Here is a 15921-nt window from a genome sequence, read left to right as displayed (position 1 = left end):
GGTTTGCTAAATACATTTTTATGGTATGTTGTATATCCTTCTTTAGACAATGTGCTATAGCCCCTTCAAATAGGTCCTGCATACGGTTTCTTTAGACGTCTAAAGGTTTTTCTATGGCTTTCTATTGACATCTTTTTCACCTATGCCAGAATTTTCTTTAACCAGGAAGCTATAGCAAGCCATAGCATTTTCTAAAGAAGCCTGTAGACTACTGCCGACTTCTCTATGGCTTATCCTATCGACACGTTTAGCCTAAATGCTATAGCCCCACCTATTGGTACCTGTATCACTTACGCCACGATTTTCTTTAGCCGCGAAGCTATAGCCAACCATAGCATTTTCTAAAGAAGCCTGTAGACTACTGATGTCTTCTCTATGGCTTGTCCTATAGACACCTTTAGCCTGAATGCTATAGCCCCACCTATTGGTATCTGTATCACTTATGCCACGATTTTCTTTAGCTAGGAAGCTATAGCCAACCATAGCATTTTCTAAAGAAGCCTGTAGACTACTGCTGACTTCTCTATGGCTTATCCTATCGACACGTTTAGCCTAAATGCTATAGCCCCACCTATTGGTACCCGTATCACTTATGCCACGATTTTCTTTAGCTAGGAAGCTTTATCCAACCATAGCATTTTCTAAAGAATCCTGTAGACTACTGCTGATCTCTCTATCGTTTATCCTATGGACAACTTTAGCCTAAATGCTGTAGCTCCACGAATAGGTTTTAATTTCAAGTGCTTTAGCTGCCTACAGTGTTTTGCACAGTTTTGTAAAGACACCTTCGCGACCACTCTTACGCCGCCTTTCAGCTGCCTTAGTCTTTTGTATGGTTTTCAAAATACAACCTTATGATTTCTCCTGCGGTGCTCTTAAGCAGCACGTATGCCACAGCTGCCTAAAACATTTCTTCTGGTTTCCTATGTCCCCTCTGAACTTAGGGACAGCTAGAGACTTCTCAAAAGCTTATCCCACCACAATTGTTTTCTTTAGAGTAAAATGTGTGTCCAGCTCTCGTTGCTTTTTTTTCTGCCCAAATGGTGACATAACAAAATATCAGTTCACTAGAGGCAGTTCTTTTGGGATATTTTTTTTGGTTGTTACTGATATTTCATTGTCTCCTGCCCAGCTTCCTAGGCTAAACTGTGTAGTATGCTTTTTGCCATGCCTTGCTTCTCGGCTGTTTTAACTAACCATAGGCTAAAATCTGATTAACACACCTACCCTGAAAATGCGTGGCCTTCATGCAATAGCCATGCACAGCTCCATATGCACAAGTGATCTGTAACTGCCATCACATCTCCAAAGGCTTCTGAAAGCATGGTATTCCTTAAAAAGTGCACCTAACGCATACTACACCATTGAGAACTCTGCTGCATTGCACTACAGGGTATAACTAAGGAGTAGCCTACTGTTCCTTTAGAAAAGGAGTACAGTTGACCATTCCAAGCAAGACAGATCTTAAACAAAAGCAATACTGTTTATTGATGCTCAATTTAGCAAGGTTTTTCTTTTTTCACTTTACTTGTCCATGGGAGGAGCCGCCTTCTTGTTCAAGATTGATGACAGGGACACTTTACTTGTCCATGGGAGGAGCCGCCTTCTCCTTGTTCAACATGGATGACAGGGACGCCCGCACTGGTCCCTCTTTCAGCAAGCCAAACTTCTTGCATGTGTACTCTGAAAAATAAAACAAGACCAATCACTAATATTTGCCTGTCCGTCATGGGCAGAGCTAAGTTAAAACTAAAAAATCTTTCTCCGAGTTAAGATCCCGTAATTTGTTTTGGGGTCTAAGAAATGTAGGCACATTTGTGCAATAAACCTGGAAATCCCTGATAATGAGAGGTGAATCACTTTTGAAACCAATCATTCTAACTTTTACAGCTTTTATTTAATTGCTTCAAATGGCTAATCGTGGTAAAGGAGGTGCAAGAGGCAACTGACCGGTACAAATTACAACAGGCCAAGCCTACGCAGAACTGTTCATGCCAGCCTTTTTAAATTAGTGCTCCATTAGGTGCCTCTGATCTGTTGCCATGAAAAATTTGCCTTGAGACCAGATAAACTCAAATGCAACATCTGATCATGATCGTTCAGAGCAATCTGCTTGCGTAGCATGGCCACGTGGCAGCAGAGAACAACAATAGACCAAAAAATTGGCAGCATTTCTGCTTCCTTGAAAGATGAGTCTCCACCACCCTAACAATTCTCTTCTTTATTCCCTACTACTAATCATGCTCTTTCCCTTCCCTCTTGCTCCTCTCCCGAAAACGGAGGAGTTTTACTCAATTCAAGTAAGTTGTTACCCATTCACACCGCTCGCTTGCCATTTGTGGAGAGTGCCTGCCTATTGCTGTATCTAGTTTTTTTCTGCTTGGAGTAGCTCAACCAAGTTTTTGTTTTAATGTTTGTTTTTGTCTCACCTCTCCGACACTAGTTTTAATGCATCGTTTGTTTATTTGCAGTCATCAAAACCAATTCAATTTGTACTCAACTCTGGTCTTCTAGCATGATTACACGCTTATGTTTGGGCTCAAATATGCCCGAGGTTTCCTTTGCACCAAGTACTTCGGCATGTGTAGGTTTATTTGAAATGGTTTTTCCTCTACATACAATGTCTTTTTCAAGCAGTGATTTTTTTTCAACTGTTTTTAGCCGGGCAGCAGAATTGTTGACACACACAGACAGGAAGACAGACCAAAATTTTTGCATTCCGATAGTCCAAGAAAGACTCATCTTTAAAACTAAGATACCAAAATCTCACTGCAATGAGTCGTTTTGTCTAAGTATGGTAGAGAGAGCAGCGCACACTCCCGTCTGTTGCCGCAGTACATGCGTGTTAGGCAAATAAATGTCACCACCTAGTGCCAAAGCTACATGCAATCCACTTTGCTGCTTCAAGACAGAAAAAAAGGCAGCGTATTGAGCATGGCAGGACGCAAAAGCGCACAGAGACGTCTGGACCCCAGAAGTGCATCGGATGGTGTGGTGATGTGCTTTGCTACCCACTAGCGCACCCCGGTTAATTTTGATGCCAGGTGTCTTTGCAGCAACTTCTTACTAATGTTCTTACACACCAACCTAAATTTGTTTAAACAAACAAAAGTGCAAATTTTTACAACAAAAAATTCACTGCCATCCTCAATAGCATTGTGGAAGCTTTACACGAGCCACTTTCAAGCGAAAATGAATGCTCCAAATACAGTTTCAACTAATTAATATCTACTGACACCCCGCTTCCTCGCAATTTCGGATTCATGTGGGTACCATGAACAATGCATTGATAGGATCTTATATATCTTGAATCAATTTGGTTGTTTAATTTGCAATTTGTAACTGTTATTCGATTTTCCTTTTTCTTGTTAATGGCCGCTATTACGCAACTATGCCCACTCTAAAATAAAATGTGCTATACTGCTGCCTCACATGGCATCCAAATGCACTTCTCACATTCAGGCTTGTACCTACAAGTTAGCATATAGCTTGTTTTCAAGGCATGGCAGAGCCTAAGCACCACGCACCAAAAGGTAGAACTTCACCTATGTGCACTAACTGGAATCACAGCTAACAAACACAAAGTACACGTGCCCACATGAGAACCACACAAAGCAAGCTCACAGCCGAGCAAGCAGGCACATGCTCACTTGAGTCTCTTCAGATTGACTTGCCCGAGATACACCAAAGAAAACGAACGCACACCAAAGACGCAAAAATGAATGACTGGATGAGGCCATAAAGAGTGCAGTATTAGTGGAGGGAGGAAACCAGTACTGGTTTTTCCTACTCCACTGAGAATTTCCAGTTTCATGCAAGCTGTTGTATCCATCAGCACATGTGTTCCCATGCAAACTTTAAAAGCTTTCATGACCAGTGGGGCAGGAGTGCGCTGGTCAGCCGGAAAAAGCAGGTCGAATGGTTGGGCCCCTACTGCACCAATTCCAAAAGTTTTTTAATGGAAAGACATTATACAAACTTCTCAAGGCCTTGATAATTACAGTGAAGATGGAAACCAATTGTAGCTCCTGACTTAAGTACACCAAGTAGATGCACTTCTTTACTAACCCAATGTGAAAACAGTATATACTCACTGACGACGGCGTTGACCCTGGTTGGGTCCAGCTGCGGTTTGGCCGCCTTTCCTCTATGGGCATTGGACTGTTTGCCCGTTATAGAGGTGCCGGCCAGCTCTCCTGGCTCGAAGAGTTGCCGAAGCAGTTGTCGCGCATACATAGTCGGGCTCTTCGAATGGCTGATCTCCAACATCTTCAGGAGCGAGTTCCGGACAAAAAAGCCCCCAATGTCCGTGTCGCCTTCAGGTTCCTGCAAATAAAATAAATTTAGTTATGTCACAAATAATATTTGGCTTAAAATTACATATTCCTGACATGAAACTTATTTAAAAATTTGATAATACTTCATGAGGATTACACTTATGCATACCTGCCAGGTTTGCCGGGATGGCATTAGGGAGATCTGACCGGGGGGGAGGGGCGGTAGTAGCAACAACAGAATGGGTAATTTTACACACATTTTTGTGTTTACTTACAACATAGCAGGAAATGAACCATTTCTTTAAACTACCAACAGGCTATATACAATGTTCACCCATGTGACACTTCGCCAAAACAACGTCGCCAAGGGTTGTGTCAGACATGGATGCCCGGACCTGGGGGCGATTTTTCTTTACTACGCCGAACTGCCTTTCGCATTCAATGTTGCTGTGTGGTATTGACAGGATTCCAAGCATTACTGCTGAGATATGGCCAAACTTCAGGGGTCCGTCTGCACATTTGATGTGGGAAATGGTGTTCCACTGGACATCAGCTTGCTCCTCTTAACCTCCAGAAAGCCACACAGACAAAATCATCTCAAACTATTTGTACCACATCCAGAAGTTATTTCAAGCGCTAAAGTTCACTCATGAGGTACCATTGAATGGAATCATAGATGTGAGGTGTGCACCTGCGGTGAAAGCCATGAGCACGTATGCTAAGCGTTTCAACCTAGGTATGAACAGAGAATTTAAAATTACAATTTGGTGTGCTGAAAGCTGGTCAAGCACAGTATAGTGATAACTGTCTGTGTGGCTTCCTCGTCAAGTCGTGTCTCTCAGGGCCCACGTGGCCCGCCTGTCATCTTTTGGGTTCCCTCAGGAACTGGTGGCGTCTGTCGCTGAAAGCCTTACCAAGGCAGTTAAGACCGGTAGCGGTACCGCAAGTACACCAGCTGATGCAGGCGTGCCCAGCTGTCAGCGAGAAGAACGGGCAAGATTGCTAAAAAAACATGCCACCAGGTTCATCCCGAGCAAAGGAGTCATCGTTAAGAGCATTCCTTAGTGGCAAATGCTACGAGATCAGACGGGACAGCGCATAAATGACTAAGGGAGCTTCCAGCAGCAGTGGCGTCACTTTGCAGTGGGAGCCCACTTGGCAAGCGATGTGTACACGCCGCAGCATTTGATGCCACTCGTGTTTGAGAAGGCATGCATGACCAAGCTAACATAGATCTGTAAGGCTTTTCACAGGAAGGCAGGCATATGTGTGAGCGTGCCATCTATTAGCCTCGTCCTGATAATGCTACCACCATGCGTTACATGTCGTGAATGTCCTGTGTGCATCTTTCCTCGTCCATGCCTCATTTCTGCTGGTGATATGTATTCAACTCCAGAAACTGGCCAAGAACATAGCCGCCTAGAGCCAAATCTGTAAGGCATCCGACATGTCATCACAATGCAGGGGTTCAGTCCCCACTCTGGATGAGGGTTTTTCTCCACTTTCTTTCCTGACATAGTTTTAAAATTTGCTAACTCCACTAACCTTAATGCAAAAAAGAAAGTCAACCTGTTCCCCTGTATTGTAGATGGCCTTGCTTGCATATGCTTACAACAGAAGTGACAGAACTTGATGCTATGCAGCAAACCAAAAGCAATCAAATAGTGAATTTCACTCTTCAATCTGGAGGGGCAGCTAAATTCCATCAAAACTAACAGAATTCAGTACAGAGCAAGTAAATCCAAATGAACCAGCAGCAGGCGACTGATTACAGCCAAACATGGACCACCTGCAGTGGGATGAGCTGCTTTGGAAAGACCAGTACAGCAAAAAACCTGCCGCCAAAAAATACACCTCTAGATTGCCAAGTGGAATTTCCCATGAAAAGCGTATAACTGGCAGCTGTTTTTCACAATGCCCGTAACCCTTGTATGGTACACGAGTTTGCTGGTAAGGAGCACATGGGACCACCACCTGGGGTTCAAGATGCATAAATAGCTCCTATAAATGTTGGAAATTTGATTTGAAATATTAAACACATGCTCCCTGAGAACAAAAAAATTATTAAAATTTAGCTTAATGCTTTTTCCTTATTTCCCCTTCATTAGGCAGTGCTAACCCCAACTGCAAGTATTCAAACACTTCCCACTCATCAAACCCACTCGCACAACAAATTCTGTTTGCAGCCATAACGTTTTGTTGCTGTAGCTCTAAAACTGACAACACAACTACACTCCATTCATCCAGCTCAGTAGCATGTGGAGCATCAGCATCATGACATGCAAGTTTTGAAACAAGCATTGGCTCTCAAAATTTACAGCAAAACAGGTGTTTTGAGAAAAATAAACAGCGAAAATTTAACGAAGACATGAGGCAAAGAAAGGAGAACACAACTTGCATCTCTGGTAGATTTATGCCGAGGCTTTTTTTTTTCATATTAGAATGTACCAACTGGCCCAGCAAGCTATACTACTAGAGGTGTTTTGCTTTCCATGTTAGTTCATTGGCCATCAGATGGCTATCATGAGAAAAATTTATGTAATGTGCCTAAATTTAAAGTAGAAACACCATAGTTATGCAAGCCATAGACTGAAAAATATGTAATCTATATTGGTCATACCCAGATACACTAAATGACCTGTACAAATCTGCATGCATCCCCTATTATATAACGTGACTGCTAGTCTAAGAACATTAAATAGCTTTAAAAAAGTTTTGGCTGTAGTTTTATTTTCTTGGCCACACCTTCAAGACAGATGAACCTATGTGAAGTGTTTACTTTGATGAATTTTAGTTGTCAAGGCAGCTTTCTGACGGCTTTCTTAATAGCATAGCTTAAAATTCAGAGGGTTTCAAGAGCGGTAGTTACACTTTGGCTAAAAGGGGCACCATAGTTTTCTGAAAAGGCAACATGTGCTCAGGACTAATCCTCATCACATGGGGATTTTTAAAACTCGGTAACGTGAGTACGTTGGTTTGAAGTACATACCTTTGCCTGGCTGTTGGTAGTGGAGGCAACGGACCTTGCCTCCATTTCCGCACACACCACTCGCAGGTCTCTTACGGCACTTGCGAGGTCTAGAAAACAAGATCAATAAATTACCTTCCAAGCTATAAAATGGGTTCTTATAAAAAAACATGTACAGTCATTAAAAAAATTAAAAGCAAAAACAAAAATAGGAACTAGAATGCACTAATGGGACATAGTGGTTCTTCAGGATTAAATAGTTGTGACCGGTTTATTGTGGGTGTTTAATGTGCTGAAGCTACATTTGGCCTATGAGGAATGCTGCAGTAGAGGGCTCCAGAACAATTTTGACCTCTAGGGCAGTGGTTCTCAAATGGGGGCACTTCAGGGGTCTGCAAAGCCTCCCTCATAACTCCAGCCCCCCCGCTTCTTTTCTTGATTTTGCCAGCACTTGATTGCAATGAAAAAAGGTTTCGCCACATTACATGCACATTTAGTTGCTTCACGTAGCACATATTTTAACATCTGCTTTGTGCACAACACGCCAGCTATGAGAAGAAAAAACAGACGCAGAGAAGGCAGCTAACAGGTGTTTAAAAAGGCCTTTAGATTCAACAGCAAATTGTTTAACACTATGATGCGCATCATCATTAATGCCACGCAGACAAGGCGGGTGGATAAGTGTGTAGGTGACGCAAGCAGCAAATGCAAATAGTTATTATAACACCGATCAACTTATGTTCTGTCTTGGGGTCACCCATCACTTTCGCAAGCCCAAAAGGGGTCCCTGGGGCAGTCATGGCTGAGAACCAATTCTCTAGGCGATCTTTAACAAAGTCTAAGTATAGACACACAAGCATTTTCACTTTTTGCCTCCATCAGAAAAGCAGCCACTACAGCAGGAATTGAACTCGTGTCCTTGAGCTCAAATGGTTGTGCCATCCGAGTTTATTTCAAATGTTATCACCCTACATTATAGTAATTGAGTCATGCATTAACTGGATCTTCACAGAAAGAAATGAAACAATTGTGCACTTGTGTTCATACAGCAAATTCGACGAGACCATGAAAATTTGTTCATATTATCAGAAGTTCGTCTTAAGCTGATGTTTTGTACTGTGCATGACACAAGCAATCAGAAGGGCTACTCACTTTAACCATGAAATTCGTTATAACGAAGTTTGTCTTAATGGGAGTTGACAGACAGAATTTCGGTATTATATACCATTTTCGAATGACTATGCTCAATGTAATGCTGTTTGCCAACTTCACTTTTTTCAGAATCGCTGCTGTTAAAAAGAACAGCAGTGATTCTAAAGAAAGTCAAAAAGCGTTCTCAGCCATTTCTGCTTTTACTATAACAAAAGGAGGTTTAGCGTATTTATCAGAGCACCAATATGAGCTAGTTGGTCACAGCAATTGTTAAACATAATTACTGCACACACAACAGAATGGGCCTGGAGGAGCCCGCAGGTGAAGAGCTCGGCAACAACTAATCTTTTCCTGCAGATGAAATAGCACCACTAGCGTCACTAAATAAGCTACGCTTAAGAGTACCGCCACTTCGTGCATAAGGAAGCATCTGGGGGCCATTTTGTTTCTGGCTTGCACTGTTGCCATCTCTCCCAACGAAACCGCCGCTGGTTGTGATGGGCAGGGTGTGACTAGCCGCTCTGGCGTCCGCGCAGCAGAGAGAGAGAGAGAGGCGCCCAGAAACAAAATGGCTGCGCCCATATGTAAACAAATATCAACCAATGAAAATCCTGGCAGCACACAACAATGACAGAAAAGAGTTCCGATACTCTAAAAGCCTTTATTTAGTGAAGCTAAGCACCACCACCCGCTGCGGTGGCTCAGTGGCTAAAGCGTTTCGCTGCCGAGCACGAGGTCGCGGCGGCCACTTTTCTGAAGGAGGCGAAAAGCAAAAACGCCCGTGTGTACGAGATTTTGGCGCACGTTAAAGACCCCCAGGTGGTCAAAATTAATTTGGAGCCCTCCACTACGGCGCGCCTCATCGCCTGCGTTGCGTCGGCGCGTTAAACCCGACAATCAATTGAACTATTACCACCCAATTACTCCTACTTTCATTGCACTATTTCATGTGCAGTAAAGAATGAATTAGCTGATGCCTGATAGTTATCTTGCGTGCTTCGTCCACCCTGTTGTCTTGTGCACTAAGCAACTACGTTTGACAATAGTGCATTAAGGTCGCCTAAGACAGAAAATACAGCTTGCTGGTGGATTTATTTAACAGTTTGCACAATGCAGAGAATGGCAGTCCTGCAGTGTACAAAAAAATGAAAATATAGAGTCAGAATACCAAAAACTGGTGCCAACTTCAGATAATCCTCATCTTGGCATGGTAGCAAGCTTCCACTTTTTGGCAAATCGTTGATGCTAAAAAAGGATACAAATCCTTGCACATAAACAGACCAGTTCTTGAGCATTGGTGGGACAGGCCACCTCTGACTGGTGCAATCTTTTACAACTGAGGGCCCTAAACCTTTGGTCCTTGAAAGCTGTGCAGTTGAACCTCGTTATAACAAAGTGGTATCGCGGACGTAAATTAGTTCACTCTAACTGATGTTCAATCGGCTCAACAAATCGGCAGTCTGGCTCTCGCAAAAATACTATAAAAACACATTCTGGCCTTCCAACCCACTAGAAACGAGGTAATCCTTATGTCTCCTTGTGGCATTTCAAACTAAATGAAGCGGAACATGAGAAGAAGAAATTACAACAGAAGAAAGTCCGTTGGACATTACAGGCCTGGAGTTTTTACTTGTATTTAGGGTTGTGCAACCAGTCAAATGCACTGCGTCGGAGGACAAAATTCTGAAAATTTTTCAAACAATAAAAACTGCCTGTTATCTCAATTTTTCATCTCTTTTTAATGCTAGCTTTCAAGTTTTGAGCCTTGCACAAACAAATAACTTCTTTGTTATAGCCGTTACTGCAAGCGGCTCTCGCGGTTCGGTTTCGTCCTAAAAAGAATAGGTGCCACAGAAATGAAGTGCGACCAACCAAACTTCATATTTAGTTATCACTACAGCCGACAATTCCCTATATCGGTGTTCATTATAATAAGGTTCAACTGTAACAGGTATTTCGCTTCAGCATAAGAGCAGCACAGCAATTTAACTTACCATCAACTCCGTCTCTGTACGATGTCATGTACTCGATTGTCGCTTGAAGCTTCTCGTTCTCTCCCTCCAGGTCAGCAACCTTCAGTTTCAGGCTTGCGATGACTTCCAATAAATCCTCGCACTTGTCACAAGACTGAGACAGGAAAATGATGCCGGTATTTATCATTTTTTCACAATATACACACATCCTGCTACAGTAGCAACTCAGTTGCAACTACACTGCAGAATATTTCGATAATTCAATGCACCAAGCCCAACTGTATACACAGCAAGAGAAGTACCCATAAATGGTGCGTCCAAGGGAAATATAAACAAGTGCAATATTCAAGTGCCAGCCTCTTTGACATTTCAAACTATCCTTTAAAGGGACACTGAAGTGACTTGTAAACATTGCGGGATTACTAGCACAAATTGTAGTCCAGTCCACAGGCCATGTTTGGACCACTCTGAGTGCGTTATGCGAATTTATTTTGTAGAAAAATTAATTAAAAAATGCTGCCCTCCTCTCTGCATCCTCGCCCATTTTCTGGGGTGTTTTCATGTGACGTCAGGAGGAAATGACTTGGCGTGACTGCGCTACTGCACGGCTCACCGACCTTCCGACAGGGTCAGTTGGCCCAACGTTTAGTCCGCTGGCCGCCGACGGGTAGTCGAAATTCATTCACTCAGTTGAAACTAAGCCACGACACATTTGTGAATGGAGGAATGTGCGTTTCTTTAGTTTGTACACTGTATCAAGCTCCCAGTCCAGGTCGCTCCACATAAACGCTACGCAAGTGCACATGCGACGCTTCGCTGACTGGTATGCTAGGAGGAAAATCTAAGGACACTTGAAGGCGGGAGAAGATTCAGCAAAGTCAATATAGGTACTAAGGAAATAAAATCAACTGAAACTTTTACCGTACAGCGTAAAACTAAGGAGCAGGAAGCACTTTTTTGCGCTGGGTGAACAAGCACAGCGGTCAGCAGCACGACCACACATCTGCGAACGCTTTTCTGTCTAAGAAACAATTGCTAGACATGATATAATGTGGAAATTTGGGGGATGCTTACAGCACGAGCGCTATAGAACAAATAGTCACCTAAGCTGCTTGAAATGCTAAAACTAAATAAAAGTGTACACTGGTTATACATTATATACCTTATATTTCCAACAGCGGCAGTGCTGGCCCGTCGCTGAGTGGTCTGGAGCGCTAGGTATGTCATTTTGCAAGTCGCAAGTTCGAATCCCTCAGGGTACATTTTTTTGTAAGTTAATTTTTTCATTTCCGGCCGATGTTTTCTATCCTGAGTTCACCATTTTTGGGCCGTAACATTCACGGCTCCACGAGAAAATTCGCAGAACGCGCGCAGACTGACACTGACGCGCTAGCGAGTTCTTGTTGGCGGGCTGTTGCCATAAGCAGAGACTGCTTGCGGGCAGTGGGCACAGGCCAGAATAGCAGACCCTTGGCCTGCTGCAAAAACGCTTTTTACGATACAGGCATGAGTGAGGCAAGCTCCAAAGATGGAGGAAAAGCGCATGGCATATGAGCGTCTGTGGGGACGCAGAGGGCATTCATCCACTGCGTAGGACTCGGCTAGTGATTGCTACGATTCCAAGCCATCCTGGGAGGCTTATCTTAGGCATTTTACAGTTGTCAACACGGCAGAAGCGCGGTACGACGATTACTGAGATATCGAGAATGCCCATCCAACGACGTTGAATGTCAAGCATGTTTTACAAAACCGAAACCAAAACTTCCGTGAATGTTAACCTTGGACATCGTCCAATCACGGTGCACCTCCTCCCGACGTCACAGCCTTTAGTTGGTGAGGCAGCCGCAGACCACGCATGGTAGTTTTTCTTCTTTCGAGCTTTAAAAAATAACTACCGACTTATCAACCGGATAAACAATGAAAAGTGTGTTAATTTGAGCGAGTCTACGCAGTGCAAGCAAAAACGGGAGCTTGACAAATTCACTTCAGTGTCCCTTTGAATGAACCCTCAAGACACCATAAACATTTCACTTGAATAGGTGGCAGTTTCCTACCCCTCTACATTTCGGTTTGTTTTGCATGATGGCGCCATTCGCGAAGACAATTTTGAGAGGCAGTAATTTCAAAGTACGCTTTTCTTTTCCAATAACATGATTCACCCAGGGAAGCGGCCATGTTACACTAACTCTGGGCCATCCTGGTGTAGTTTCACAGGAATGTTCCATTCAGCTATTACCAATTACATCTATCAGGCATTACTGCCCAAGCAACTCCACGAAGGGTTCCATTCTTGCTTCAGGTGACAAAACTCACACTCAGAAACGCTAACTTAAGCTTGACTGAGCTAATCAAATGTTCTCCAGCATAATCCATTCATTGTCTACTGAATAAAAAAAAAGCACTATTTTCAATTGAAGCTAAGGGCCATATTCAGAGTCCCTCCTCCACTCCATATGCCCCCTCCACTCGGCTGAGGGGAGGGTTCCGCAATGCCTATGCATGGGAAAATCGATTTCAAGGATCTCCTTCACTGGAGGCTCGAGAGTGTAGGTTCCATTCAGAATACCAGGTTAAATGTATCATGTTCACCATAACACCTGGCAGCTTTCCCCACGAACGAATACTTCTGTTAAAATACAGCCCACGCTCAGAAAAAAAAAGAACTACATTCCACAACCCACTGCTTGATGCCACCTCCCCCCCCCCATTCGTCACATAACATATGGACTCAGCCAGATATAAAAGGCCATTTTGTGACATGGCACCAGTGTCACCAGGTAGTTCGTAACTGAATGTTCATCATTAAGGCCCGAGAAAACATTTAGTTATTTGTTTTTTCTGCGGAAGCCATAATATGGGCTTCCGTAGACACAGTGAGCGACGCTACAACACAGTTTCTCTCAAATAACACTGTTGCTGAGTAAAAATACTTTGCAGGATGTGGATAGTGTGCCGGGACTTCAGTTCACTAGGATACATTGCTAGCAGTCAGTGTTTTACTGTGTTGTGCACTGCTGTATTTTTCGTACGTGCTTTATCAATGTGAATTAAGCCAAGATCTAAATAATCTAACCAAAGTCAACACAAAAAAAGTCCAAAATGAACAATGTGACCTTACACACAACAAAGGCCATGGCTAGATGGGTGGTTTTCACCCATCCAGACAGTATGCTTCACAACTCATGGTGAAATCAGACTCTTGATTGTCAACTATTCAGCCAAACCACTAATGCTCACTGGCTAACCAAAGTTGCTTAGGTGTTAACTACTATTAATATTACAGATGACTGGACATGATTCCAGTGACGGCTATGTCTGCCATGGCTTCAGTAAGCAGCTCAGCCGGTTGGGTAGACGTCAAAACGGCGTATTCTGAATGCAAGTTGTGCAGAGAGTCTCGAAGTGCGAGCCAGAGGAAAAAAGTACAGAGGAGGCTATAGAACCTAGGACAGTAACGTTAGCAAGTAGAGACATAACACCAAATACCAGTGCTAGATGGTGTTCACCCAGCAGATATGAACAGTTTCTGCTCTCTAGATGGAAATCTAGACACTTTAAACTCCGATCTTCATGGGAGTTTAAACCTCTGCACTACACTGGCACGGCTGGTAATGACCAGCGTTCAGAGGGATAAATACCGATCACACGTTATCAAGAACATTCAGCTAGCCAGGAGACAGTGCAAGCAAAACAAACGGCTGGAGGCAATGTATTGCCCCGTTTTGCATTAATAATGGCTATTGCAGTCTTGTTAGTGCCAGCTCCACTCAAAGTGGAATAGCAAATGCTTGCACTTGGAAAAAAGATGTTTATCAACAGTTGAAGCTGCAGTCTTGCAAACCTCCTTTGGTTGCAGGCATACCAAAGCACTGTTCCATTAACCCGATGTAAATGCAGGAATATGTGTCCCACAACAGCATAGTCCTAACTGCCGTGGTGGTTATTAACGCTACGCTAAAATTAGGAATAAGGTAATACAGAAAAATGATTTTCCGTAATACACAGATATCTGTCATGCATAACGAACCCCAAAATTCCTACGAGCAAAAGAGGAAAATTGTTACTTCGAAATTTATCTGTTTGTCAGATGCGACAGAGTAAAAAAAATACATAACAGGCTCCAATCACGCGACCTTTGTTGGCCACTCGCACGTGCATTAATTGCTGAATAATCTAACAGCCTATTATCCAACCATGGCGTGCGGCTCACACAAACGAACTGATGGGGACGCAGGGCGTTTTCGAGACGTCGGCACCCACTTCTATGTAATGGCTCTCGCATTAATTCCGGGTTTTTTTAAATATTTATACTACATTTTGCTTACACACAAAAAAAGAACAGTAGTTACTTTGCGTCGAAGCCCCGCGAGGACAGTCATATCACGAACGTTCCGCCGGTACCAACCAGCCTAAGACGAAATTCCATGCGACGAATCGGCGGAATCTTTAGAAGCACGTGCTATTTTCCTCAAAAATGTGTACATACACTCACCTCGTCACTGCGACCAGCAGTGGCAGCGCCAGCACCTTGCTTGATCTCGACCCTGCAGCGCTTCTCCATCTGCTGGAGGGTACCTGTTGGGAAAACAATGTAAGGAACGCGCAAAGGCACATTTCCCTCAGCGCAAAACAAAACTGCTTTTTCAACATAACGGACATATGCGCAAAGGCAGATTTCCGTAAACGAACAGCTTTTTCGATATAATGAAAGCGAACTCACCCACTGCGATGATTTGCGCCGGGTGTTTCTCGCCGCTCCAGCGAATCAACACCTCGGCGCCCACGACGCCAGCGTCCTTCGGGTTTTGGGGAATGGCGGCCCCCACCTTCGTGTCGACAACATCTCTTACCGACACCACATCGAAAATGCGTGCCCTACCCGTCTTCAACCACTTCACCAACACGTGGCTTATGGCTGGTTCTTGTTCCCGACAAATACAAAACAAAACTCTCCTAAACTCAGCAGGATGACGGAAGAAGTTCGCCGAGGGATGCTTCCTTTTATACCCCCGCGGCTCCTGCGATCAACCATTTTCGTTTCAACATCCCGCGATCCCGCGAACACCGCGACACTAGCGACACCAATGACACAGTGGGCCTCCTCAATTTAAACAAAAAAATAATTTTTCTTATAAATTAGTGCGTTACAAAGAAGTAATATTGTCTAGCGGCGGTATAAAAAATACCGTGTTATTACACCACAACGGCAAAGCGAAAACGAGCCAGCCGAGCCAGCTTGGTATGCGACCTACTGGGGAGGCCAACATGGCCGCCAGCGAAGTGGTGGTGTCCCGCATAGAGCTTCTCGCACTATGGTGGCCCGTGCTTGAAGTAGTCCATGTTTTTCTTTCCTCCATTTGTGTGGTCGTTGTAGTACCGGAATATTCTAGTACGCTGTATGTGCATGGACGAAGAAAAAACTCAATGCACTGTGTGTACTTATCTATAATAAAGAAACTGAAGGACCATATTCCAGTGTTCGTTTCAGCTCATACAAACCTCGCGTATACTGCATTATCAGATGCTGCTCATTCAATAATATTTATTTAGT

At 43.6% G+C, this 15921-nt stretch overlaps 1 protein-coding gene across 1 annotated transcript; it reads right to left on the bottom strand.

The window, feature by feature from the left end:
- Positions 1–1579: 1579 nt before the first annotated feature.
- LOC144167862 (uncharacterized) lies at positions 1580–15667 on the bottom strand. The gene is made up of 5 exons (XM_077697013.1): positions 15623–15667; positions 15091–15196; positions 14863–14945; positions 4095–4326; positions 1580–1683 (listed from the first exon to the last, which is right to left on the bottom strand). The coding sequence occupies exons 1-5, from the start codon at positions 15665–15667 to the stop codon at positions 1580–1582; spliced, it is 570 nt and encodes a 189-aa protein (XP_077553139.1).
- Positions 15668–15921: the final 254 nt, after the last annotated feature.

Source organism: Haemaphysalis longicornis, unplaced genomic scaffold (assembly GCF_048455015.1).
Source record: "Haemaphysalis longicornis isolate Haplotype H1 unplaced genomic scaffold, Haemaphysalis longicornis Haplotype H1 scaffold_2, whole genome shotgun sequence".
Lineage (NCBI taxonomy): Eukaryota > Metazoa > Arthropoda > Arachnida > Ixodida > Ixodidae > Haemaphysalis > Haemaphysalis longicornis.
This window is presented reverse-complemented; position numbering and strand designations above follow the sequence as displayed.